Raw genomic sequence first — 27783 nt, 5'->3', positions numbered from 1 at the left:
AAGATCCGTTAAAGTATCGCGTACTCTGCTTACAAAACAGATTTTTTATGATGGCCGATGAGGTCGATGATTTAAGTTCCATCACATACTATCAACGGCAGTTTAATTTCTAAACGAAAAACGAAAATGTTGTCATAGCAAATTATTTGACAATATAAAATATCACCTACCTCTTTGAGCACTAAGTCGATACCGTAATATGATCTCTATGGTAAAGTTCTATTTATAAAACTAATCTTGTGTAGATAGTAAGGTACTGCTAACATTATCAGAACGTAAGTTGATCTACATGCAGTAACTTTATCATTTACATGCACGCGGTTTATATCTGGCACATATTTTACTTTAGGTCAGAACATTTATTCGTTCGACTTATTACATTTGTTGCCAATGTTGAATGACTGAATATTGAAGTTATATTTTGTATTTACGGAGACAACATAATTGTTGGATATCACGAAATGATGTGTAAAATAGAATAAATTGAGAGAAAACAGTAACTATTCATATGTGAACTTTCGGATTTTTACCCTTAATTGTGACATGATCATCGAACTTGTTGCTCGAGGATTATAAGTCCCCTTATAAGTGACGTCATCGAAAAAAACGAATCGGGAACCAATATAAATTGACGATGCGGGAACAAAATGATTCGACAAGCAAGCAAGAATTTTACTCAAGCGAGACAAACGAAACAGTAATAGAGAACAAAAAGACGGACAACGCGGCAAATAGGCATCGAATTTTACATACATTTTGCATATTCATCAGTATCTTTGCGATGGTAAGACTTTTGTTATTACATTGCCAAATATTTGTTTGAATTTTAACAAGTCAACTGACGTGGTAAAAAAGAGAGAAAAAGTGTAATATACTATTTACCATTTCATACGCAAGTTTCTCACAATAGATAGTTCCCAATTTATTCAAAATTTACCTCCCTTGGCAAAAGTGACATCTATATCATATAATTTACAAAGTATGAATTTTTTTGTATTGTTTTGTATGATTTAGGTGAATTGTTAAAATCATATGAAGAAACTATGAAAAGATTGAGAGAGTTTTATCTTATCTTAAGCTTATGCAATATTGGAAAGGACCCTCAAAATGGCGACAAGGGGAAGTTTTACTTGCTATGTGACAAACATTTATATTATTAAAAGTAATTGAAAGGAATTAAATAATTATTTTGCTCAAGATAGGTCTCGTCACGAGGTCACTAAATGCATCATTCCTCGTTTTTTTGTTGTTGTTGTTTTTTCTAAGTGGGAGCACGGACAAATAGTTTTCGAAATATACCATTTTTCCAAATTTATGGTCATTCAAGGGTCAGACGTCGTTACATTGGTCACTTTGACATGATAAACGCTATAATAAGACGATGTAAGTGAAACATAGATGCAGAAGGTTGTAGGGATGGTGGAGAAATGGAGCATACACTGTGAGGTTAGTGTGGTGCTTAGTGTATACCACATGATAATCTGTTTGGCGCACCTGTCAGGAGACATTGCGGGGACAGAAAAAGGGAGATGCAAGTGGATAGAGAACTGATATAATGACATGGTATAATAATGTTGAGTTATATTTTGTGTACACAAACTGCTTTCCTTCGGAAAAAGTGAGACATTTTGGTCACCCATGCTAATGCCCATTATGAAAGGTATTCTATTAAGATTGGGATTTCCAAGATCGTGTTTGACAAGCCGAATATTTTGGTAAAACAATTTTTACGGTGAGTGAGCTAAATAATAACTGTGTTTTTGTGCGGGAACTTTTCGCATGCCAACACAATAAACAAAATCATTTTAATTTCCGTTACAGGGATGGAGAAACGCTTTGATTGGTCCAACTTTACCTGATATTAGAATCATAATAGACGAGAATCTTGCTACGGCTTCTTGGATATTTACAGCTAAGTCACTAGGGTAAGTTCATGTGTTTCTTTATAGTAGGGATTTTTTTCATGCTTTCTTGATATTTTGTGTGGTGTTATTTCGTGAAATATATGTTGAATAAACAGCTCTAGATGTGTAAGCAATATTTGAGAAAGATACAGTTCAAAAGTTGTAAATATTTTTCATTTGTACATGACGCCTTGCATTTATTATGCAAAAATGGTATTTGTGATATTCTACGCAATTTTTGCTAATGACCAAAATGTTTCTAACTATATTATGAAGAGTACTATAAAATAGATTGAGTTCTTTACTTTGCGTAGTTAAATGGTGCAAGTCTAAATGCAAAAAGTTTTTTTTCACGTGGTCACGGAAACCAAGTACCTCTTGTTTTTCTATGTAATTCTAGGTTGAGAAGAGACACATCAGTGTCCTTATACATATGCACATTGATACTACAAATCTATTGTCATTCAAATGTCATGCTTTTTACATTGGTCACATTGACATGGCAATCATATGATTAGATAGTATTTGAATAAGCAAAGATGTTGAAGACTTTAGGTGTGGTGTGGCGAGGCGTAAACACCGTGAGATTGGTGTGTCGCTTGCTGCACATCACACATATACTCGTATCCCCAGGCCCGCCGGGGCATGGTTCCGGTAGTATGGTACAACCGTCAGAATCTATGACAGAGGAAACTAAAGGGTGACGAAAGCAGATCGAAATCGATTCTTGATCATCTAGACTCGTCGAGGACGGTTTGCATACACAACACATCTTCAAAGTGACCTTCTTAATGCTTCTTGGGTCAATGTTTGTACTTAGACAGTGTGTAGGAGGTTACACGAGGGTAATCTGCAATCAGGAAGACCCTGTTTAAGAATTCACCCAGAGGCCTGTTTAGAATGAGCGAGTGAGCATGTTAGGTAAACCAGACAAAACAGAAGGCATGTTCTTTTCACTGATGAGCCTATACTTTATTGACAGACGTTTGGTGACAACCTTTCGAAAGGTTTAAAACCGAAAACATTCCTGAGCACAACCGCTACGGGGTTAGATAAGTTATCGTGTGAGGAGGAATCATCTTGGTCTCCCTGTGCTAAATAGAGGTACGTTCATTTTAATAGACGATAATGCGTGTCCCCACAGGGCCTGACAAGGATTATTTGCATAGGGAGGGTACGTACCGCCTTCACTGGTCTGCTCGATCAACCTACCTAAATCCTAATTCCAATTAAGCATGTGGAATGAGCTGTAGGTACGGATATCTGCTTAGCAGTGCATCATAGAAGCATCCAAAGGATTAAGGTCATGTTGATTCAATTGAGCGCTATCCTCGCAAGGACTGTGAGAAGGCGTTGACAAGCAGTTGTCTTTAGCAATGTGCCATATACTCGCTATTTAGTCTAAACTTCTAAACTTAAAATCTGAAAATTAAGTTTCGTGTTCAAAAAGGTGGACTTTCTCTTCTCTAGAAAAGTCAGTAAAATAGTAAGTTAAATAGTTTTTCAGTTAATTTGATAAAACATGAAATTGTTATTTAAAATCACTTTTGGTAATCAAATCAGTGCCGAAAATTTTCATACTTAAACACTTGGTGCTTAGCAAAAATTGAGAAGTATCAAAATTATCCATTTCGAAAAGAGAGCCTTTGGTTACATTTTTATCTACCCGTTTTCGTCATTTATCAAAGTTTTCATGATTCATGAGAAAAGCATGAATTTAACAGCACAACGAGACATATTTTAAAAACCAAGGATATCAATTGATGCTTCATGGATGATTTGTACATTAAAAAGCAATCCAGTAAATTGCATCGGAAGACATCATAAAGTGGGGCATTTGACAAATACGACCATGGGTCAAGTTAGTCACGTAACTCACACCTGCAACAGACACAGATGAACCACTGCAGGAATCAAAAAAGAATTATTTTCACCTAAAACTAAAAAAAAGGAATATAACGCTCCCAAAGCATTTTCAAGTTTGTATCAATTTTATTAGGAAAAAAACAAATATTGTTTGTTTCTTTTAAATTCGTAATTTTTCAAACTGAAAATGAGTTTGTTAAAATTATTGTTTAATTTCAGTGGGTTACTTGGAGCTATCTGTGGTGGTTTCGCTTATGATCGTTTCAATAAAATAGGAGTGTTTGTCGTTATTGTTATAATAATGGGATTTTCTGCTGCACTCACACCTTGGTGCTACCACCTGTCAGCAATGTTGGTCGTTCATGGGTTTCACGGGATTTGCGCAGCTTCTCTTGAAACAGGTTTAAAATTTATTAGTCAATGTAATACTTATTTATAAAGAAATCGCACATGCTTTTTATTAACATTTACATGTGTCTCTTGTCTGTTGAATTGATTTTTGATACAGATAGGTATTAATCTATTCATATGTAATTAAATTTGTGTGAGTAGTGCTGTATTTATAACAATGGACGCTGTTATGATAATCGAATGTGTATTTTATCAGATTTTTAGTGTTGAAATTTAAGGCAAAAAAAATATAAACAATTTAATATATCAAAATGTTTGGCATTAACATTTTATATTTCTCAATTTTAGCGGCGACTGCTGACATGGCTCTTGTGTGGAAACAGAAAGCTGGACCTTTATTGCAAGCAATGCAATTTGCTTTACGTGTTGGAGCGATTATATCCCCTTTGGTCGCAGAACCTTTTCTAGCCAAAACAATTACTTTTCCCGGCAAATTTGAACCATTTGATTCAAATGTATCATCGTTTGAGCCGCCGTATTTGGGAACGACAGAGACATTTAAAACTATGACTGAAAAGTTAGCAATAAAAGAAGAAAACAATGTCAACACTTTTGTAACTGATTACGGAGAAACTCTTATCTATATTCCATACAGTGTGACGTCACTCCTTTGTTTACTGTCTGCCTGTTTTTATATTGTGATTTTATGTTTTTACGGCAGTGTATATGATACTCTAAATGATGTTTCTGATTGTGAAATAAGTTCACATGGAAATCGGTACTTCTTAAGTAAGAGGATGAAATATACATTTACCATGCTGTTAGCTTCGGCTATGTTGCTCTATATCGTTTGTGAGAATAGTTTCATTGGTTTTCTTATGTCATTTTTAGTATCGGAGCGAAAATGGAGTAAAGCAATGGGGTCTGTCGCGTCTTCCGTCTTTTGGATTACTTTTGGGATTGGAAGATTATCTGGTATTGTTATTATAAAATTTATCAGTATGTCTTCCATGATTCTCATATTTAGTTCCACATGTGCTTCCGGTGCTGTAATATTTCTGCTCGCTGTGATTTTTGATCAAATCATATTGGAGTGGATGTCCATTGGAGTCATTGGTTTTGGAATGTCTGTTCTATTTGGTTTACCATTTTCGTGGTTGTCTAAAAATGTCCGCACATTGACAGGTAAAATGGCGAGTATTTTCTTTATCTTTATGTGTGTTGGGAACATGGGTGTACCTATTTTAATTGGATATCTGATGGACAAAGTTTCACAAATGTGGTTCATTTATTCAAATATTTTTTTGAGTTTTGGTATGTTTGCAACCTTCATTTTTGCAATGGTTTCTTTCAATTTAATGAAGAGAGTTCATAAAAGATCAGAAAAAGCCAATGTTATGTTAACACTTGAAGGTGAGAATTGAAGGTGAGAAGTAAAATTTTAAGAGTTGACAAAGTTCAGTCTGTTTCGATATTAAGTACATTAAAGGAAGGTGTTTATTTGTTGTTTAAAGTACTATCATGTGTTATGATTACAAAATTCTATATGAATATGCCATTTTGTAAAATATGTTGATGAATTTATCAAAGTAGAAGTTAAATTTTGTAGTTTTAAACATTAACACTCCTAAAGTAAATTCCTTTAGTTTTGTCTTTATAAAAACAAGATACATGCACAGTTGCAATCTTGTTTGAAACCAAAATAAGTTACGCTTTATTTTGTACCTGAAATAGTAGCTTTCTCTGGTAACATTCCAATCACTTAATTATCTACAACGCCATTCCAATAGACATTACGTGAGAGATCATAGAATTGCGCCTTTTCTGACGTGTTTAAATGTGGTGGCTTTTTTTTCTCTCAAAATTTTGGGACAACGCATATAAGAATGTTCTACAAGTAAAATGGTTTCCTGCGGGAAACATTTTTCATGATATAAAGATATTTCATTTAACTATTTTCAACACCGTTTTGGCAGAGGAGAATAAATAAACGTTTATATCAGGAATATAGTTGACAATAATCGATCAATATAGAAGAAGGTCTTTCAAAACTGGTGACCGTTGATGACCGGAGAAGGTCGAACATAAAACAAGTATTTCTTTTTAAGAAAGTGATTAAATATGCCTACCATATTATGAATAATTAAAAGCAAAAAAAAAAAAAAAATAAATAAAGTAAACACACAAGTTTACGCAGAAAATATTTCTATTTATTATGGAAAATGCCACTACGAATATTTTAATTTTGTATATTTTCAGTATATACAATTTATTGTTTTTAAAATTTGAGATACATATATTAAAGAAACAATGATAATTTTCAAATAAATCATTCAAGTTTTTCCATCTTAAACGGTGAAATAATTATAGAAAATTAGAAATATCACGTAAAAGGTTTTTGTTCTTAATTCAGAGGTTTAATTCTGAATAATTCCTTAGAGTTAATTCCGTAAAGTAACGACAAACGGTATTAAGCCAGGTTAACGAAAAGGTCAATTAACCAATCGTATACGGTTTACAGATCACATGCTCCTCCATGTACCGAAAACTGGTCACGTTCTCCTCCATGCCTCAAAAGTAAAACGCGTACCAATACCCTGCGGTCTCCGGACCGCAGGGAATAACCGGCTGATACATTTATTTTTATAAAATGTCTGCCATACATGTTTATAACAATTCAACGTATTGAAGTAATAACTAACTTTTAATTTATGTTGTAAACTATGGGCATTGCATTCATATCTGCTAAATATATTTGAAAGATATTCCTGAAGAATAGTATTTTTTTATTACAAGTTTGTAGATAAATCTTCTATGATTCAATAAGGTTAATGTTTAAATGTTTTCAATGGGATAATATAAAACCATTCACAACATTTTCTTTTTTCTGTACTGTTAACGTATTTTCAAACCATTCTTTTAATGTTGTTTTTGTGGGTGTTTACTTGTGTTAGTTCATGTATTATGCTTACTACGGAAGTAAGCTAAAGATATCCAGACCCAATTTCGGATTCATAGATAGTGAATCTTACACTTTCATGAATGTATGTAATAAACCAAATTGATCTTAAATTAAGTAAAATGTTTTTAAAGACCATCCTCACTCGAATGTTAATCTTTGATTTGTTGATTATTTTAGCAGTTGTTAACTTGATAATTTGCAAAAATTTAGTTATATGTTTAAATGTTAATGAAGAAATGCACACATCCAAAAAATATGACCAGGTGCTGTTCTTTGTTTATATCAAGCTGCAATCGTTTATTTAAAAACAACATAATTTGAAACCAAAATAAGCAATACTTGGTTAATTTGTAAATCTAAATGTAGCATCAGCCATCAGCTGCAATACATCTTCAGCCACAATAATCTCCATGTGCACGATAAGCATCAATTTAAATAAATGCACCTGTTACTTCTACTAACAACCATTTCCGATTTTAACAGAGCGTCTGCTCAAAGCGGTAAGTGATATTTCGTACGAGCATTACCTCAATAAAAAATAGCTACAACGCTATATGGCTGTGTGGTCATTTTTTTTTCCGACAAAATATATTTACAAATCTACGGCCTTGGGCAACAGTTCAAAACACTACCCCCTCCGCCTCGGGCCAACAGTTTGACTTTTCCCAAATCACATGGAATAGCTGTATACTTTTACTTTTTTCTAAAACTATAATTATTATAAAGGAAAATAACAGGAGTCATGTTGGTCATAAATTTCCACATGTCCTATACGTGAACTAACATTTCGTTTTGCCGTTAAAAGATTAACGAAGAATGTCTTTGATATTTGAAGATGGTCTGTTTTATACAACGAATGATTTAGTTTCATGAAGCTTTTGCAGTTTTGAATTTTTATACTTTTTATGTTGATTAAAACAAATGAACAACACAAATACCTGACTGACCTAATACAAATGTCTCAATTCATGATAAAGCTTTTATAATTACTGTCAATACAGCTGTCTATCCAGCTTTTAACTCAATTTAAAGACTTTTGTAGTTTATCTAGTTAATATGGCCCGCAAAAACATTTGTAACTGTATTTCATTTAATGTTCCGACGTGTCATGAGTGTCTTTATGTATATGACTTTATGTATATGACTGACTTGCATGCTTGATATACTTACAAACAAATTAAACAAAGTATAAAGCTTTTTTGTTTTAACGAATGATAAAACAATAAATAATAAAATGGTCTGCTTCTTAGGCTCATTCTTTTATGACCATGAGTATATATAAGACCTTAAATGTCAAAATATATGTAATTGTATCCATATATTTTATTTTTATGATACGTCAAGGACAGCTTTTAATTACTTATTGTTATAATTGAACGACATAACCGCTATAACATTTCAAGGCTTTAAATGGAAATATCGAAATAGCTATGATCTCGCTCAATTGATGCATGAAATTAAAATATCAATCAAGTTCTATTAACATATAATTATACTATTTTAGATAAACAATTCAAATGTCAAAATCGACTAACTTCTGTTCCAATATAAATAGAATGTACGCTGCATTTAAAAATACACTTTACAATGCAGGAACAAAAGTATTAACAGTAGAATAGGTTTGTTGATTTTAGTATCAATCTAAATCTTAGGATGATTGATAAATAAGATGATTCGTTCATTCATTCATTCATTCATTCAGAGACATATTTGGTTTTCAAGTTGACTATGTTACACGTGTTAGAATTCTGAAACATGGGTTCCTAACTTTTGTATCAAATGCCGACATGTCTTACCCCATCTGTAAAGTGTCATACGTTGTCATAAAACATCTATTTTGGTATAAAAAGAAACAGTGTATGCTTTTTTTTCAAATAATCAATGGTAAATAACTTATATATCTTATTGTTACTACTAGGTCGTTCACGTCCATTTCTAATTATAATATTAATCTTGTGCTGATAATAAGGTAAACTTAATCCGAAGGTACGTTTATACATGGAGTAACTTTATTCATTTACATGTATGTGATGTATACAGTGTACAAATTTGACTCAAGGTTAATTGGTGGAAACGAACACTCTACTAAATATTTGGTTGGACTAATGATATCAAGATTGAATCACAGAATTTTGTTTACGCTAATTTGTGTTTAATTCTTTCTATATGTATAAACATATTTTATACAAGCTGGTTTACAAACTGCAAAATAATTGTTAAATATTGCGAAATGATTTATACGATAAATTTATTAAAGTTAACAAATCAGGCTAGCAACTATAAAAATGTGAATTTTCGGATTATCTATTCCTAATTGTGACGTTATCGATTCGAGTACACGTGGATTACTTATCCCTTTAATTGTGAACTCATCGTAAAGAACTGCTACAAGAACGTAACAGGAACCAACAGGAAATGATGATGCATGATCAAAATGATTCGACAAGCAAGCAAGAAATTATCTCAAGTGAGACAACCAAAACAGTTATAGAGTACCGGAGAAATGGGAAAGTACAAAACAAAAATGAAGAGAACTTGACATTTAAGCATCAAATGTTACACACAGTTTGTATCTGTATCAGCATCTTTACACTGGTAATGTTTTTGTTATTTCTTGCACTTTCATACATTGAAATGACATTTTATAGATCTAAGTTTAAATTAATTTGTCATCAAATTTAATCTTTAAACTTATTACATACAATGTAGCTAGAAACATTATCAGTTTAGCATGGTCTCTGTTAAAGTAAATCAGCTACATAAAAGAAACAATGAACAGAAGGCGCTGAATTTGTTTCGGGTCTCAGAATGTCAGAAAGGTTGAAGTTTGTGAGACTATAAACCAATTAGTTTTTGTATAATGCCACCAATGCTGTTTCCAGTTTTAAAACTGTAGTAATTGGTTATAAGACTAATTGCAACTCAGTGTTTATTTGGCTTAAACAATTAAAACAAATTAAAAAAAACACAAAAAACATGAGTTGCCTTGACTGGGATTTGAACTCCAGACGTCTCGCTCCCTACACGAGCGTGTAACCAATCGGCCACGGGGAAGTTATATGAAAACAGCATAAAGAAATCCACATTATTCTAAATTAGGGTTTGTAACCCTTATTAATTTCGAGATATTTTGTTCACAGTACAACTGTTGTTTACCACTGTTGTAAATAATCATAGAGCATAATATCAGCATGTACATCTGTAAAGAATTACACAATATTAGAAATTTTCGAGCAATCGGGAAATATTTTTTTTACCCGGGAAGGCTTAATAATAATGCGCCTGACATTCGGCAATCTTTCCGCAGTGATCTCCCCTTAATTTTTTTCGACGTTATTGTACTTTTAAAGGAAAGTAACCGCTTCGAGGAGCTCGGTCTACTTTCGTTTTTTACAAATTAGCATATCAGGGTCTGAAATTTCGCTACCATTATTTGTTTTGTCTGACGACCCAAATAAATTAAAATGTAATATAAATAGGCCGGAAATATAGAGCTCTTACAGAGGAATAAAATCATTTACCCTTCTGTTGTGCTGCAGGGATGGAGAAACGCTTTGATTGGTCCAACCTTACCTGATCTTAGAATCATAATAGACGAGAATCTTGCCACGGCATCAGGGATATTATCAGCTAAGTCACTAGGGTAATTATTATGTTCTTCACTATGATAGAGATGTTTTTATATTAACTTAATATTTTGTATAAGGCTGTTTGTTTTTTGTTGTTTTTTTTTGGTAAACGAGTAACACAATTCAAAATTATATACGAGTAAGAATAATGGATAATTAAAAATGTTTCTAAGGGACGCCTTACAAGTAAATTACTTTCAAATATTTGATGAATTTAATAGTTTTATCAATTATAATATATCATATTTCTTTAGGAAGTGTTACAATTTGTCTATCATTCTGTTAACATTATTTAACAATACATGACTTTTATCATGTATTCATCATGAGAAAAACATATATCTAATAGCGTAACGGGGTCAACGACCTTAACTGATGCATCACGAAAGATTCGCACATTCGTAAAGTCGCCAAGTGAGTTCTATAGTAAGCTTTCATTTGTGGGTAAAGTCAGTGACAAACAAACCACTATGCAGCAATCTACAAATAATTTTTCATATTGTTTATAAGACCGCATTGTGGTTAGCTGGGTATAACCTGACTTTGATGTAAGAAAACAATGTCTGCACATTTGTCATGTTTGGTTAAAATAATGACAATTTTTTTTAATTCGTATTTTTTTCATGGTGAAAATGATTTTATAATTTTCTCTTTTACGAAATCGATCAAATATTCTCTTATCATGAGAATATATTTGTTTTCAGTGGATTACTTGGAGCTATTTGTGGCGGTTTCGCTTATGATCGTTTCAATAAAATCGGAGTTTTCGTCGTCACTATTATAGTCATGGGTGTTTCGGCTGCCCTCACACCTTGGTGCTACCACCTGGCGGCAATGTTGGTCGTTCATGGGTTTTACGGGGTTTGCGCAACTTCTCTTGAAACAGGTTTTATTTTTATCTAAACGTTAAATGAAAACTTATTTAAAGATATACTATGCTCAAATTTCATATTAGGTTATATTGATAATTGTTAAGATAGATAAATACAGAATCCCTAAAGAAAGCCCAACACGGAAAAATTGAAAATGTTGCAGGCTCGGTTTGATTGAGCCTGGTAATGGACGGTACTGGAAAGTGCAAGTTACCGTCCACGCCCCCTAGCACGTCTGTTACGGCTGTTATCATGTTAAGAGTCTCCTTGTTTACATCATGTAAATACCATAAATACAAAGTAAATAGGTCATGTTTAAAATTCTACACACTATAGGTAGTCAGAATATATTGTCATTAAAAAACTGGCAGTTTGTTTATTTACTTGTCCCGTAATAGGGAACGTAGCTTCTCATACATACATGTAGTTAAATAGTTCTTTTATTCAAATTAGTCATATTCAATAAGAATATCATAGGTTTCAATAAATGTCGGTGATAAAAATATTGTACTCAAGGATGAGCATAGAATATCTTTAAAAAAGACTTCGCACAGGTTATTTAACAAAAATTCACATGTCTCTTTTGTTCAATTATGAATTAGTAACTGATACAGATTGGTTTTGTTTATTTACATGTTATTAAATGTTTGAATAAAGAGCTGTTTTTTTACCAATGAGAGTTGTTTTGAAAATTACGGTAGTGATTCACAATATTTTAAGAGTCGTAATGTAACATGGAAAGGTGGGTAATAATTGACATGTACATTTTTTGTTTCTCATCTTCAGCGGCAACAGCTGACATGGCCATGGTATGGAAACAGAAAGCCGGACCGTATATGCAAGCTGTGCAATTTGCGTTCAGTGCTGGAGCGATTTTATCCCCTTTGGTTGCAGAGCCTTTTTTAGCCGATTTAATTAGTTTTCACTCTGATTTTGAACCACTTGTTTCAAATACTTCCACTTTGGCAACAAAGTATTTGAAACCCACAGGAAATGTAAAAGCTGTTACTGAAAGTCAAAGTGAACAAATAAATGGCAACGCTTCTGTAACTAAATACGGCGAAACATTAATTTATATTCCATATAGTATGACGTCACTCCTTTGTTTACTGTCTGTCGGTTTTTATGTTGTGATTTACTGCGTTTACGGCAGTGTATATAACACCCTTAATGATGTTTCTGATTGTGAAATAAGATCAAATCGAAATCGGTACTTCTTAAGTAAGAGGATGAAATATACATTTACCATGCTATTAGCATCGGCTATGTTGCTCTATAGTGTTAGTGAGACTAGTTTTATAGGTTTTCTTATGACATTTTTAGTATCTGAGCGAAAATGGAGTAAGGCAATGGGATCTGTTGCGTCTTCTGTATTTTGGATTACTTTTTCAGTTGGCCGATTAGTTGGAATTGTTGTTATAAAGTTCATTAGTATGTCCTCAATGATTTTCATATTTAGTTTTATATATACTTCAGGTTCGGTGTTGTTTTTCCTAGCTGTGATATTTGATCAAATCATTTTGGAGTGGTTGTCTATTGGAGTTATTGGTTTCGGAATGTCTGTTTTATTTAGCTTAGTATTTTCATGGTTGTCTAAAAATGTTTGCAATTTGACGGGTAAAATGGCGAGCATTTTCTTTATCTTTATGAGCGTTGGGAAGATGGGTGTACCTATTTTAGTTGGATATCTGATGGACAAAGTTTCACAAATGTGGTTCATTTATTCAAATATATTTTTGAGTTTTTCTATGTTTGCAACCTTCGTTTTTGCTATGGTGTCTTTCAATTTAATGAAAAGAGTTAATAAAAGATCAGAAAAAGCCAATATCATGTTTAAAATTGAAGGTGGGAATTGAAATGTTAAGAGATGTCAAAGTTCAATCCGTTTTCGTAGTAAATTACATTAAAAGGCAGAATTTCTTTGTTATTAAAAGAACATGTACATTTTGTACAGTATGTATAAATATTAATCTTTGTTCATGTTTATTCAGCTTCATGAATTAATCAAACTAATAAGTAGCTTTAAACAAGAAAGTTCCAATAGTTTGGTCTTTATCAAAGCACGGTACATACACAGTTGCAATTTTTGTCTTAACCCAAAATAAGTAATGCTTTTATTTTGTACCCAAAATAAGCTTGCTCTAGTTACGTCCAATCACTTGAAAATAAACAGCGCCATTTTCAAAAGACATTACATGAGAGATCACAGATTTGCTTCTATTTTACCAATTATAGGTGACATTGGTTGCATAACAACAAAGCAAAGAAGATGGATTGACATGATAAGTATATCGAACAGGTTAATCTTAATGGACGAAAAGAAATACAAGGCACGTATTCAAAATGGATTACAATTCTATCAAATGGTCAAGTGAAAGTCAATGTGATGATATCAAAACAGTTGTGATAGAAAACTTAAACAATTGTTCAATTGAATAAAGACTAACACTGAAGTGTGTATTGTAAATATTAGTTAGAACTTAGTGAGAAAGTGACTCATAGACATAGAGCATAATAATATACTATTCAAGAGCGAAACCGAGCAAAAGCCATACCTACTTAAACTCATCTGCAACCGAAACGAACGTCCTGTACTTGCACAATTGCGTTTCTGCGTATATCTAATTTGTGTAGAATCAAGGAGATATTACGATGAATTACTAGAACAGAGGCTATTCATTCATCATAATTTTCATTCTTAGATGTAACTTGTACCATGATATATGACCAAATCGTTTAAGTGACATGATTTCTCAAATAATTTATACACTGATTTGACTATGACAAATTTATGCATATGATTTAGAAGCACACTGTAGAATTTCCTAGATTCGTTGTATATTAAACGAAAACATTTTGTTTCATATTGCTATTATTAAAAATAAGTTTGTCTCTTAACTGTATCAACACATTAATGGCATGATAAACTGAAATTAAATATTATAATATTTCATTGTTATTTAATCACTGATAAGATTTCAAAGACTTTTGTATCAAAATGAAATGTTAAAATATAGACAGGGTCAATTCTCAATGTTAAAAATATACCACTGGGGCCATTTTTCAATGGAGTCAAAATTTAATGTACCACTGGTATTCCTTACTACTAGAAGCCAATTTTTTGACACAACCATTGCTTCATTATTGGTATTATTATTATTATTTGTTTTTTGTAGTTGTATTTTTATGTTGCAGTCTATCTATGCATGATACAGACAACACATTTAAGGTAAAAACAAAATGAACTACGCAGTGATAAGGGGAATACTAACCTTTATGCCACTAAAAGCTGTTTTGATATTTTCTGTTACAACTATGTCTTGTTTATTCTATAAAGTGAAACATGTTATCATAAAAGACTTATGATTTAAAAGGGAGCACATTTTCTTCAATTACTTTGATATATACAATGCATACAATCCTATGTAAGTAACTCTCTAACGTCTAGCTTTGCAGTAAAAGTAAGAGCTCTATATTATTTTGCAAGTTTTGAGCGATTTAGATATTGACTTCCCAAAGGTCACAATACATTCAACATTTTCCAGGAATGTGACTGATTCGCTATAAACAAAATTTGAAATACATGGCATTATGGTCCGTTACTATGGTGCTTACGTTTCATTCTCAGCGATGAAGTTTTTGTTCTTATTTTAAATGGATGTTTCTTTGACAAAAGTTTGACACTAAATCAGTTTTAAAATAAATAGCAAGTGAAAGCATATTATTTGCGAAAACCTTGGACTAGCAGATGTTTTTCAAGAAGTTCAAAAGTGCTGATTTTTTTAAACATTTGAACCCGAGTGTCACTGGTTGGATAAAAGATTTATTCACTGCGACATTTGGCCCATGACCTAATGAATGTGCTATAAAGAAATATACTGTGTCGTGTGATGGCGAATTTCATCCTCAGTTTTCATTACATTCATGTGTATTCGACAGTCTAATATTAAAAACATGATTGTTTTAATATATGTTCTTTTTTGTTTGCAAATCTAACTTGACTTTATCATGTAGGTTTTCAAAACAATTTCATGCTGTGTTAAATGCAATGCTTAGATGATATCATATCATGAATTTATGCTCAAGCGCGTACGAGACATGGAAAAACTTAAAATTCCATTTGTCACCTGGTAAAAGAGTTGAAATTATTTCTACGGTACAAAAAACCCACATTATATCTGCAGAAATAGTTGTTTTCATGAAGAACGTTTTACGTGATGGTTATTTTTATCTTATCGAATCCATACGATTCCATAGGATGAGAAAGTAGGGCAACATCTAAGATTCGATAAAGTACCGCGCGCTCTGATTACAGAACATATATTTTCATGATGGCAGAGGTCGATGATTTTTTTGTTCCATCACATTCTATAAACAGCAGTTCAAATTCTAAATGAAATTGTTGTCATAGCAAATTATTTGATAATATAAGTAAGATGTCAACTACCTCTCTGACTTGCATTTTTTAAATTTTACTATTAAATCACTAAGGCGATAACGTAGAACGTTCCCTGTGCATAAAATTAATCGTGCGTAGATAGTAAGGTACCTGTTACATTATTGGAACTTAAGTTTATCTAACATGCGGTAACTTTATCATTTACATACACGCGGATTATTTATCACATATTTTACTTAAGGTCCGAACATTTATTCGTTCGACTTATTATATTTGTTACCAATGTTCAATGACTGTATATTGTAGTTATATTTTGTATTTACGCAAGGTGGTTAAGGAGGAAAAATAATTGTTGAATATCACGAAATGACGTGTAAAATCGAATTGAGGTAACGTTAGCAAATAAAACAGGAACTATTCATATGTGAGCTTTCCGATTTGTATCCCTTATTGTGACATAATCATCGAACTTGTTGCTGGAGAATTATATGTGACGTCATCGAAAGAACGAATCGAGAACCAATATAAATTGACGATGCGGGAAAAGAATGATTCGACAAGCAAGCGAGAATTATCTTGAAGCGAGACAAACGAAACAGTAATAGAGAACAAAAAAACGGACAACTCGGCAAATAGGCATCGAATTTTACATACATTTTGCATATTCATCAGTATCCTTGCGATGGTAAGACTTTTATTATTACATTGCAAAATTTTTGTTTGAATTTTACAAGTAAACTGACGTGGTAAAAAAGGGAGAAAAATTGTAATATACTATTCACCATTTCTTTCGCAAGTTTCTCACAATAGATAGTTCCCAATGTATTCAAAATTTACCTCACTTGGCGAGAGTGACATCTATATCATATAATTGACAAAGTATGATTTTTGTATTGTTTTGTATGATTTAGGTGAATTGTTCAAATCATATGAAGAAACTATGAACAGATTGTTATCAATTTTTCATCAACATGATACAATCATGAGAGAGTTTTATCTTATCTTAAGCTTATGGAATAGTGTTGTCTAAATACACCATTTTTCCAAATTTATGGTCTGGTCATTGAAGGGTCAGACTTCGTAACATTGGTCACTGTGACTTGACAAACGCTATCATAAGACGATTCAAGTGAAATGCAGAAGGTTGTAATGATGGTGGAAAAATGGAGCATACACTGTGGGGTTTGTGTGGTGCTTAGTGTGTATACCACATAATAATCAGTTTGTCGCACCTGAGGTCTTCCTCCACCAGTAAAACTGGAACGTCGCCAAATGACCTATACTGTGTCGGTGCGACGTAAAACCCAAACAAACAAACTAAACTTGTCAACATAAAATTAATGATGACAATCTGGAAATCGAGTTTCGTGTCAAAAAAATAATTTATTTAAAATTTCTCATGCCAAGGTAGTAAAATCAGTGCCGAATATTTTCAGACTTAAACACTTGGTGCTTAGCCTTTGGTTTTTTATCATTTTTATCTACCCGTTGTCGTTATTTATCAAAGTTTTCATGTTTCATGAACAGCAAAACGAGCGATATTTTAAGAATTAAATTATCAATTGATGCTTCAAGGATGATTTGTACATTAAAAAGCATCCCAGTAAACTGCATCATAAGACATCATAAAGTAAGGCATTTGACTAATACGAAAATGCAGGAATCAAGAAAGAATATAATTAGTTTTCACCTAACACTAAAAAAAGAAAAGAATATAATGCTCTCAGTTTGTATCAATTTTATAGGAAAAATATGTTTGTTTCTTTTAAATTTCGTGATTTTTCAAACTGAAATTGAGTTTGTTAAAATTATTGTTTAATTTCAGTGGGTTACTTGGAGCTATCTTATGATCGTTTCAATAAAATAGGTGTGTTTGTCCTAATTGTTATAACAATGGGAGTTTCTGCTTCACTCACACCTTGGTGCTACCACCTGACGGCAATATTGATCGTTCATGGGGTTCATGGGATTTGCGCAGCTTCTCTTGAAACAGGTTTAAATTTTATTAGTCAATGTAATACTTATAGATCTATAAAGAAATGGCACAGGCTATTTAGCAACATTTGCATGTGTCTCTTGTCTTGTTGAATTTGTTTTCAACACAGATAGTATTAATCTATTTATTTGTCATTAATTTTTTGTGAGTAGTTAGTACATTATTGCTGTATTTATACCAATGGACGCTGTTAATCGATTTTGTATTCAATCATCAGATTTCCAGTGTTGAAACTTGATGAGCAAAAATAATAAACACAATGTTTACTATATGCATTTTGTATTTCTCAATTTTAGCGGCGACTGCTGATATGGCTCTTGTGTGGAAAAAGAAAGCCGGACCTTATTTGCAAGCAATGCAATTTCCTTTTAATGTTTGAGCGATAATATCCCCTTTGGTCGCAGAACCTTTTCTAGCCAAAACAATTACTTTTCCCAGCAAATTTGAACAACTTGATTCGAATGAATCATCGTTTGCGCCGCCGTATTTTGGAACCACAGGGAAATTTAAAACTGTGACTGAAAAGTTAGCAATAAAAGAAGAAATAAATGTCAACTCTTCTGTACCTGATTACGGAGAAACATTAATTTATATTCCATATAGTATGACGTCACTCCTTTGCTTTCTGTTCGCCTGTTTTAATGTTGTGATTTTCTGTTTTTATGGCAGTGTATATGATACTCTTCATGACGTTTCTGATTGTGAAATAAGTTCACATCGAAATCGGTACTTCTTAAGTAAGAGGATGAAATATACATTTACCATGCTGTTAGCGTCGGCTATTTTGCGCTATATCGTTTGTGAGAATAGTTACATAGGATTTCTTATGTCATTTTTAGTATCGGAGCAAAAATGGAGTAAAGCAATGGGGTCTGTCGCGTCTTCCGTCTTTTGGATTTCTTTTGGGATTAAAAGATTATCTGGTATTGTTATTATAAAATGTATTAGTTTGTCTTCCATGATTCTAATATTTAGTGCCATATGTGCTTCCGGTGCTGTAATATTTCTGCTTGCTGTGCTATTTGATCAAATCATATCGGAGTGGATGTCCATTGGAGTAATTGGTTTTGAAATGTCTGTTCTATTTTGTTTACCATTTTTGTGGTTGTCTCAAAATGTCTGCACATTGACAAGTAAAATGGCGAGTATTTTCTTTATCTTTATGTGTGTTGGGAACATGGGTGTACCTATTTTAATTGGATATCTAATGGACAAAGTTTCCCAAATGTGGTTCATTTTTTCAAATATTTGTTTGAGTTTTGCCATGTTTCCAACCTTCATTTTGCTATATAGTTTCTTTCAATTTAATAAAGAGAGTTCATAAAAGATCTGAAAAAGCCAATGTTATGTTAAAGCTTGAAGATGAGAATTTAAGGTGAGTAGTAAAATTTAAAGAGTTGACAAAGTTCAATCTGTTTCGATGTTAAGTACATTAAAGCAAGGTGTTTATTTGTTCTTTAAAGTACTATCATGTGTTATGATTACAAAATTCTATATGAATATGCCATTTTGTAAAATATGTATAAACATTAATTGATGTTGATGAATTAATCATAAGTATATTTTGTAGTTTTAAAAATTAACTAGGGCACTGTTTGAGACCTCAAAAAGGGGGGGGGGCAAAAAGCCGTCGAAACACGCTTATATAAGGGAAAATATTGAAAAACCTTGGAATCACACAAAAACTAGATTTTCCATGTTAACACATGCCCTAACACCGAATATGACATTTTTTATATCTAATTAACCTTTTACCCCATGAGCATATTGCGAAAAATGGCCGTTTTCATTGAAAAGCCTCCTGTAACAAGTTCAAACTAATTAACCTTTTACCCCATGAGCATATTGCGAAAAATGGCCGTTTTCATTGAAAAGCTTCCTGTAACATGTTCAAACTGCTATGAAACTATGAAAATGCTTCAATACTATTGAAACTTGGCACAAACGTTGACTACACCCTAGCTTCTGTAACAGCATGCTCAATGGTAAATTTCCTGTTACCATGTCAACGGGGGACTTCTAAAAAGTTGCCAAAACTCACTATTTTGCAATGTTTTTTCCATCAAAACTGATTTCAAAGTGCTGCAACTTCTCAATGAATTGACGTAGAGTAAAAGGCTTTTCAGCGTAATTTTTAGCCTGTCACATGTCCAAAATATTCTTGGCGATGAGGGAGACTCCACTCCCCTTTAAACCCCCCAAACAGAAGGGGGCACATCCCCCTTCTGGCAACCCCCTGATGTAATATTTGCATGTTGGACGGCGCCGAAAAAGTTGTCACTTTTTTAACAACATTTCTCAAACGAAAAACAGTTTTGGGGGCCTAAATAGGACATTTTTTCACTGTTTGAGACCTCAAAAGGGGGCGGGGGCAAAAACAATCGAAACAATCTTATATAAGGGAAAAGGTTAATTAATTTATCAATTAATTAATTAATTAATTAATTCATTCATTCATTCATTTATTCATTCATTACAATGCAGGCACAAAAGTTTTAAGAGAATTGATGATTCCAGTATCAATCTAAATAATAAGATAATTGATTAATAAGATGATTAATTAATCCATTCATTCATTCATTCATTCAGAGACATATTTGGTTTTCAAGTTGACTATGTTACACGTAATAGAATTCTGAAACATGGGTTTCTAACTTTTTTATCAATTGCCGACATGTCTTTCCCCATCTGTAAAGTGTCATACCTTGTCATAAAACATTTATTTTGGTATAAAAAGAAAATAGTATGCTTTCTTTAAAATATACAATGCTAAGTCACTTATATATCTTATTATGACTAGGTTGTTCACGTCCATTTCTATTTATTATATTAATCTTGTGCTGATAATAAGGTAAACATAATCCGAACATAAGTTTATACATGGAGTAACTTTTATCACTTATATGTATGTGATTTATACATTGTACATATTTGACACAAGGTTAATTGGTGGTAAACGAACAATCCACTAAATATTGGTTATACTTATGATAACAATATTGAATCACATATTTTTTTACGCTAATTTGTGTTTCATTCTTTCTATATGTATGACCATATTATATACAAGCTGGTTTAGAAACTGCAAAATAATTGTTAAATATGGTGAAATGATTTTTTAACGATAACGTATTTGAGTTAAAGCTAATAAATCAGACTAGCAACTATAAAATGTGAATTTTCGGATTATCTATTCCTAACTGTGACGTAATCAATTTGTGTACACGTGGATTTCTTATCCCTTTAATTATGACATCATCGTAAAGAACGCAACAGGAGACGTCACTGATAAGAACGCAACAAGATTGCAACCGGATACGTCACTGAAAGAACGCAACAGGAGCGCAGCAGGAGACTTCACTAAAAAGAAGACAACAGGAACGCAACAGGAGACGTCACTGAAAGAACGCAACAGGAACCAACAGGAAATGACGATGCATGATCAAAATGATTCGGCCAACAAGCATGAATTTAGCTCAAGTGAGACAACCAAAACAGTTATAGAGTACGGGAGACATGGCAAATTACAAAACAGAAATGAAAAGAACTTGACATTTAAGCATCAAATGCTACATACAGCTTGTATCTGTATCAGCATCTTTACACTGGTAATGTTTTTGTTATTTCTTGCACTTTCATACATTAAAATGACATTTTATAGATCTAGATCTAAGTTTAAATTAATTTGTCATAAAATTTAATCATATACGTATTACGTACAGACAATGTAGCTAGAAACATTATCAGTTTTATCATGTCTTTTGCGAGCTTATTTTAAGGATGGTTACTGTTAAAGTAAATCATCTACATAAAAGAAAAAAAGCACAAAAGGAGCTGAATTTGTTTGTGTCTCAGAATGTCAGAAAGATTGAAGTTTGTGAGACGTTAAACCAATTTGATTTTGTAAAGTGCATCCAATGATGTTTGATGTTTCCAGTGTTATAACTGTAGTAACTGGCTATAATACTAATGGCAAAACTGAAATTCATTTCAATGTTTATTTGGCTCAAAGAGTTAAAAAAAAACATAAAAATAAAAATAAAAAACACACAAAAAAGCATGGGTTACCTTAACTTGGATTTGAACTCCAAACCTCTCGCTTCCTAAACGAGCGTGTAACCTCTAGCCCACGGAGAACCTGAAGAAAACCAAATTATTCTAAATAAGGGTTTGTTACCCTTATATATTTCGAGATATTGTGTTCACAGTACAATTGTTGTTTAACACTGATGTTAAATAATCATGGAGCTTAATAACAGCATGTTTATCTGTAAAGAATTACACAATATTAGACTTCTTCGACCAATCGGGAACTATTTTTACTTCCCCGGGAAGGCTTAAAAAATTAATGCGCCTGTCATTTGACAATCTATACGCAGTAATATTCCCTTAATTTTTCGGCGTTAGTGTTCATATAAAAAGAAGATACCGCATCGAAGAGTTTGGACTCTTTTTGATTTTTGCAAATAAGCATATCAGGGTCTGAAATTTCGCTACCATTATTTGTTTGGTCTGACGACCCAAACAAATAAAACTGTAATACAAATACGCCTGAAAACATAAAGCTCTTACAGAGGAATAAAATAATTTACCCTTCTGTTGTGCTGCAGGGATGGAGAAGCGCTTTGATTGGTCCAACTTTACCTGATCTTAGAATCATAATAGACGAGAATCTTGCCACGGCATCCTGGATATTTACAGCTAAGTCACTAGGGTAATTTTGATGTTCTTCATTATGGTAGAGATGTTTTTTATATTAACTTGATATTTTTTATTAAGTTGTTTGGTGTTATTTGGTAAAGAGTAAGAACATTCAAAAGTATATATGAGTACGAAATATGGATAATTGAAAAAAAAAATGTTTTTCAGGCGACGCCTTACTAGTATATTACTTTCAAATATTTATTGAATTTATTATTTTTAGAACTTAAAATCATATTTCTTAAGAAAGTGATACAATTTGTCAATCATTCTGTTAATATTATTTAACAATACATGATTTTTTTAAGTTTTCATGAGAAAATATATATCTAATAGCGTAACGGGTCAATGACCTTAACTGATGCATCACGAAAGATCGCACATTCGTAAAGTCGCCCAATGAGTTTTATAGAAAGCCATTATAAGTGGGTAACGTCAGTTACAAACGAACCACTATGCAGCAATCTAAAAATATATTTTCATATTGTTTATTTAACCGCATTATTGTTTTAATGGGTTAATAACTTTACTATGATGTAAGAAAACAATGTGTCGCCTTTTTTTCATGTTTGTTTAAAATAACGACAATTTCTGGTTTTTAAATTTGAAATTTTTTTGCTGAAAATGAGTATATATTTCTGTATTACAAAATGATCAAATATTTTCTTATTATGAGTTTATATTTGTTTTCAGTGGATTACTTGGTGCTATCTGTGGCGGTTTCGCTTATGATCGTTTCAATAAAATCGGAGTTTTCGTCGCCACTATTATAGTTATGGGTGTTTCGGCTGCCCTTACACCTTGGTGCTACCACCTGGCGGCAATGTTGGTCGTTCATGGGTTTTACGGGGTTTGCGCATCATCTCTCGAAACAGGTTTAAACAGGTTTTATTTTTATCTAAACGTTAAATGAATACTTATTTAAAGATATACTATGCTCAAATTTGATATTAGATAATATTAATAATTGTTACACAGTCTCCTTGTATACCTAACATAAACAGGTTTAGACTTCGCACAAAGTAGATAGGTCATGTTTAAAATTCTACACACTATAGGTAGTCAGAATATAGTGTTATAAAAATACTGGCAGTTTTTTTAAAGAAAGTACCAAATTTGCTTGGCCGGTAATAGGGAACGTAGCTTCTCATACATAGTTAAATAGTTGTTTTATTCAAATTAGTCCTATTCAATAAGAATATCATAGGTTTCAATAAATTTCTGTGATAAAAATATTGTACTCAAGGATGAGCATAGTATATCTTTAAAAACACTTCGTGCATGTAATATAACAATTGTAAGTTAATAAGTTTTTTTATTCAAATAAGTCCTATTCAATAAGAATATCACAGGTTTCAATACATTTCTATGATATAAAAATATTTTACTCAAAGATGAGCATAGTATATCTTTTACAAGACTTCGCGCATGTTATTTCACAAAAATGCACATGTCTGTTTTGTTGAATTATGAATTAGTAACTGATATAGATAGGTATTGCTTATTACATGTTATTAAATGTTTGAGTAAAGAGCTGTTTTTTTTAACAATGAGAGTTGTTTTTAAAATTAAGATAGTGATTCATAACATTTTAAGAGTGGGAATGTAATATGAAAAGGTGGGTAATGTTTGACATGTACATTTTGTGTTTCTCATCTTCAGCGGCAACTGCTGACATGGCCCTTGTGTGGAAACAGAAAGCTGGACCGTATATGCAAGCTGTGCAATTTGCGTTCAGTGCTGGAGCGATTGTATCCCCTTTGGTTGCAGAGCCTTTTTTAGCCGATTTAAATAGTTTTCCCGCTAATTTTGAACCGCTTGTTTCAAATACTTCCTATTTGGCAACACCGTATTTGAAACCCACAGGAAATGTAAAAGCTGTTACTGAAAGTCAAAGTGAACAAATAAATGGCAACACTTCTGTAACTGAATACGCAGAAACATTCATTTATATTCCATACGGTGCGACGTCACTCCTTTGTTTACTGTCTGTCGGTTTTTATGCTGTGATTTACTGCGTTTACGGCAGTGTATATAACACCCTTAATGATGTTTCTGATTGTGAAATAAGTTCACATCGAAATCGGTACTTCTTAAGTAAAAGGATGAAATATACATTTACCATTCTGTTAGCGTCGGCTATGTTGCTCTATATCGTTAGTGAGAATTGTTTTATAGGTTTTCTTATGACATTTTTAGTATCGGAGCGCAAATGGAGTAAAGCAATGGGGTCTGTTGCATCTTCTGTATTTTGGATTACTTTTTCAGTTGGTCGATTAGTTGGCATTGTTGTTATAAAGTTCCTTAGTATGTCCTCAATGATTTTCATATTTAGTGTTATATATACTTCAGGTTCGGTGTTATTTTTGCTGGCTGTGATATTTGATCAAATCATTTTGGAGTGGGTGTCTATTGGAGTTATTGGTTTCGGAATGTCTGTTTTATTTAGCTTAGTATTTTCATGGTTGTCTAAAAATGTCTGCACTTTGACGGGTAAAATGGCGAGCATTTTCTTTATCTTCATGAGCTTTGGGAAGATGGGTGTTCCTATTTTAGTTGGATATCTGATGGAAAAAGTTTCACAAATGTGGTTTATTTATTCAAATATATTTTTGAGTTTTTCAATGTTTGCCACCTTCGTTTTTGCTATTGTGTCTTTCAATTTAATGAAGAGAGTTCATAAAAGATCAGAAAAAGCCAATATCATGTTAAAAGATGAAGGTGGGAATTGAAATGTTAAGAGATGTCAAAGTGCAATCCGTTTTCGTAGAAAATTACATTTAAGGGCGGAGTTTCTTTGTTATTAATTGTAACTGTACATTCATAATTGTGTGTTTGGAGTACAAAATTATGTTTGAGTGTATCATTTTGTACAGTTTGTATAAATATTATTTTTTGTTCATGTTAATTCATGTTCATGAATGAATCAAACTAGTAAGTTGCTTTAAATATTAACAATCATAGGAGAAAGTTTCCTTAGTTTGGTCTTTATAAAAGCACGGTACATACACAGTTGTAATTCTTGTCTGAAACCAAAATTATTACTGCTTTTATTTTGTACGCTCTAATGACGTCTAATCACTTGATAATATACAGCGCCATTTTCAAAAGACATTACATGAGAGACCACAGATTTGCTTCTATTCTGCCAATTATAGGGGAGGTTGGTTGCATAACAACAAAGCAACGAAGATGAATTGACATGATAAATATTTGGAACAGGTTAATCTTAATGGACAAAAGAAAGAAATACAAGGCACATATTCAAAGTGGATTACCGTTCTTTCAAATGGTAAAGTGATAGTCAATCTGATGATATGAAAATAGTTCTGATAAAAACTTAAACAATCGTTCACCGATGAATTGAATAAACACTGAATTACCTACACATAGAGCATAATAATGTACTATTCAAGAGCGAATCCGAGCAAAAGCTCATCCGCAACCGAAAAGAACGTCCTTAACTTGCACAATTTTGTTTTTGCATATTACCAATTTGCGTAGAATCAAGAAGATATGTCGATGAAGTACTTTAACAGAGACTATACATATCATAATATTCATTCTTAGATGTAACTTGTTCCATGATATATGACCAAACCATTTGAGTGACATTTTCTCAATTAGTTCATACACTAATTTGACGGGATAGACTTAAGCCATTTTTACTAAATAAGGGTACGGTAACTTGTCAACCGGACATCGATGTGATGTTAGAAGAATATGTTATGTTGTATGACAAATTTATGCATATTATTTAGAAGCACGCTATAAAATTTCTTAAAATTATTATATATTAAACGAAGAAATAATTTGTTTCAAAATTGTGATAATTAAAAATTAGTTTGTTTCTTAACTGTAATGGCATTGATTGTAAACTGAAATTAAATATTATGATATTTCATTGTTATTTAATGACTGATCAGATTTCAACGACTTTTGTATCAAAATTTAATGTAACAATATTGGCAGGGTCAATTCTCAATGTTAAAATTGACCATGAGTCATATTTCAACGTTGAAAATTGACCACTGGGGTCGGGTCATTTTTCAACGGAGTCAAAATTTTATGTACCATCGGTATTCCCTTATACTAGAAGCCAATTATTTGAAAAAAAAACCATTGCTTCATTGTTATTATCATGATTATTATTTGGTTTTTGTAGTTGTTTTGTATGTTGCAGTGTACCTAGGCATGGTATAGACAACATTAAATGTCATAACAAAATGAACTAAGCAGTGATAGGTGGAATACTAACCTAAATGTCGCTTAAAAATGTTTTGATATTATCTGTTGCAACTATGTCTGCTTTATTCTGTAAAGTGACACATTTTTTCCATAAAATATTATGATTTAAGAGGGAGCAAATTTCCATCAATATACTATAAAAAATATACAATACATACAGTCTAATATAGGTAGTTCTAACATCTAGCTTTGCCGTAAAGGTAAGTACTCTTTGTCATTATGCAAGTTGTAAGCGATTTAGATATAGACTTCCAAAATGACACAATTCATTATATAAATTCCAGGAATGTAACCGATTCGCAATCAACAAATTTGATAAACATGACAATACGATCCGTTACTATGGTGCTTACGTGGTATATGTGTGTGTGTTAGTTCTGCATGTCACATACATTTCATACCCAACGATGTTATTAGACAATATATCCAACTAATGTTTTTTATATAGATATTTCTTTGATAAAAGTGTTTAAAATATTAAAATAAATGGCAAGTGAAAACATATTATTTGCGAAAATCTTGGACTAGTCATTCTGTAAAAAGAGCAAATTTTTTAAAAGAAGTTCAAAAAAGCAGATTTCTTTTAAAGTAGTTCGAAACCAGAATTTGTAACAGAGTAACAAACGTCCCCCGCCATGGGAAGTTTTAAATGAAGCATAAAATTGTGCTATTTCAAAAGATTGAGGTATGGATCTCAAGACTTTCAGTCCAAAATTATGATCAATGCTAGATCTGCAAATGCAACAATAAATTTATTAAAGAAATAAAATGAAACACAGAATTTAAAAATCTATCATGTTAAGCTTTGACGTCTACGTGTGACCTTGACCTTGGAGGTAGGTGTGGAGGTGTTGT

At 32.3% G+C, this 27783-nt stretch overlaps 3 protein-coding genes across 3 annotated transcripts; all 3 read left to right on the top strand.

The window, feature by feature from the left end:
* Positions 1-261: 261 nt before the first annotated feature.
* LOC132752605 (sodium-dependent glucose transporter 1A-like) lies at positions 262-5973 on the top strand. The gene is made up of 4 exons (XM_060742947.1): positions 262-784; positions 1822-1925; positions 3990-4171; positions 4470-5973. Exons 1-4 carry the CDS (start codon positions 635-637, stop codon positions 5543-5545), a joined length of 1512 nt encoding a protein of 503 aa, XP_060598930.1. The 5' UTR covers positions 262-634; the 3' UTR covers positions 5546-5973.
* Positions 5974-9101: 3128 nt separating this feature from the next.
* On the top strand, positions 9102-14632 carry LOC132752496 (sodium-dependent glucose transporter 1C-like). The gene is made up of 4 exons (XM_060742831.1): positions 9102-9678; positions 10623-10726; positions 11417-11598; positions 12371-14632. The coding sequence occupies exons 1-4, from the start codon at positions 9499-9501 to the stop codon at positions 13438-13440; spliced, it is 1536 nt and encodes a 511-aa protein (XP_060598814.1). The 5' UTR covers positions 9102-9498; the 3' UTR covers positions 13441-14632.
* Positions 14633-20281: 5649 nt separating this feature from the next.
* LOC132752488 (sodium-dependent glucose transporter 1-like) lies at positions 20282-26526 on the top strand. The gene is made up of 4 exons (XM_060742819.1): positions 20282-21587; positions 22590-22693; positions 23374-23555; positions 24343-26526. Exons 1-4 carry the CDS (start codon positions 21408-21410, stop codon positions 25410-25412), a joined length of 1536 nt encoding a protein of 511 aa, XP_060598802.1. The 5' UTR covers positions 20282-21407; the 3' UTR covers positions 25413-26526.
* The last annotated feature ends 1257 nt before the right edge of the window (positions 26527-27783 follow it).

The sequence above is a fragment of the Ruditapes philippinarum genome, unplaced genomic scaffold (genome assembly GCF_026571515.1).
Source record: "Ruditapes philippinarum isolate M1 unplaced genomic scaffold, ASM2657151v2 ctg2026_1_1_1_1, whole genome shotgun sequence".
NCBI lineage: Eukaryota > Metazoa > Mollusca > Bivalvia > Venerida > Veneridae > Ruditapes > Ruditapes philippinarum.
This window is presented reverse-complemented; position numbering and strand designations above follow the sequence as displayed.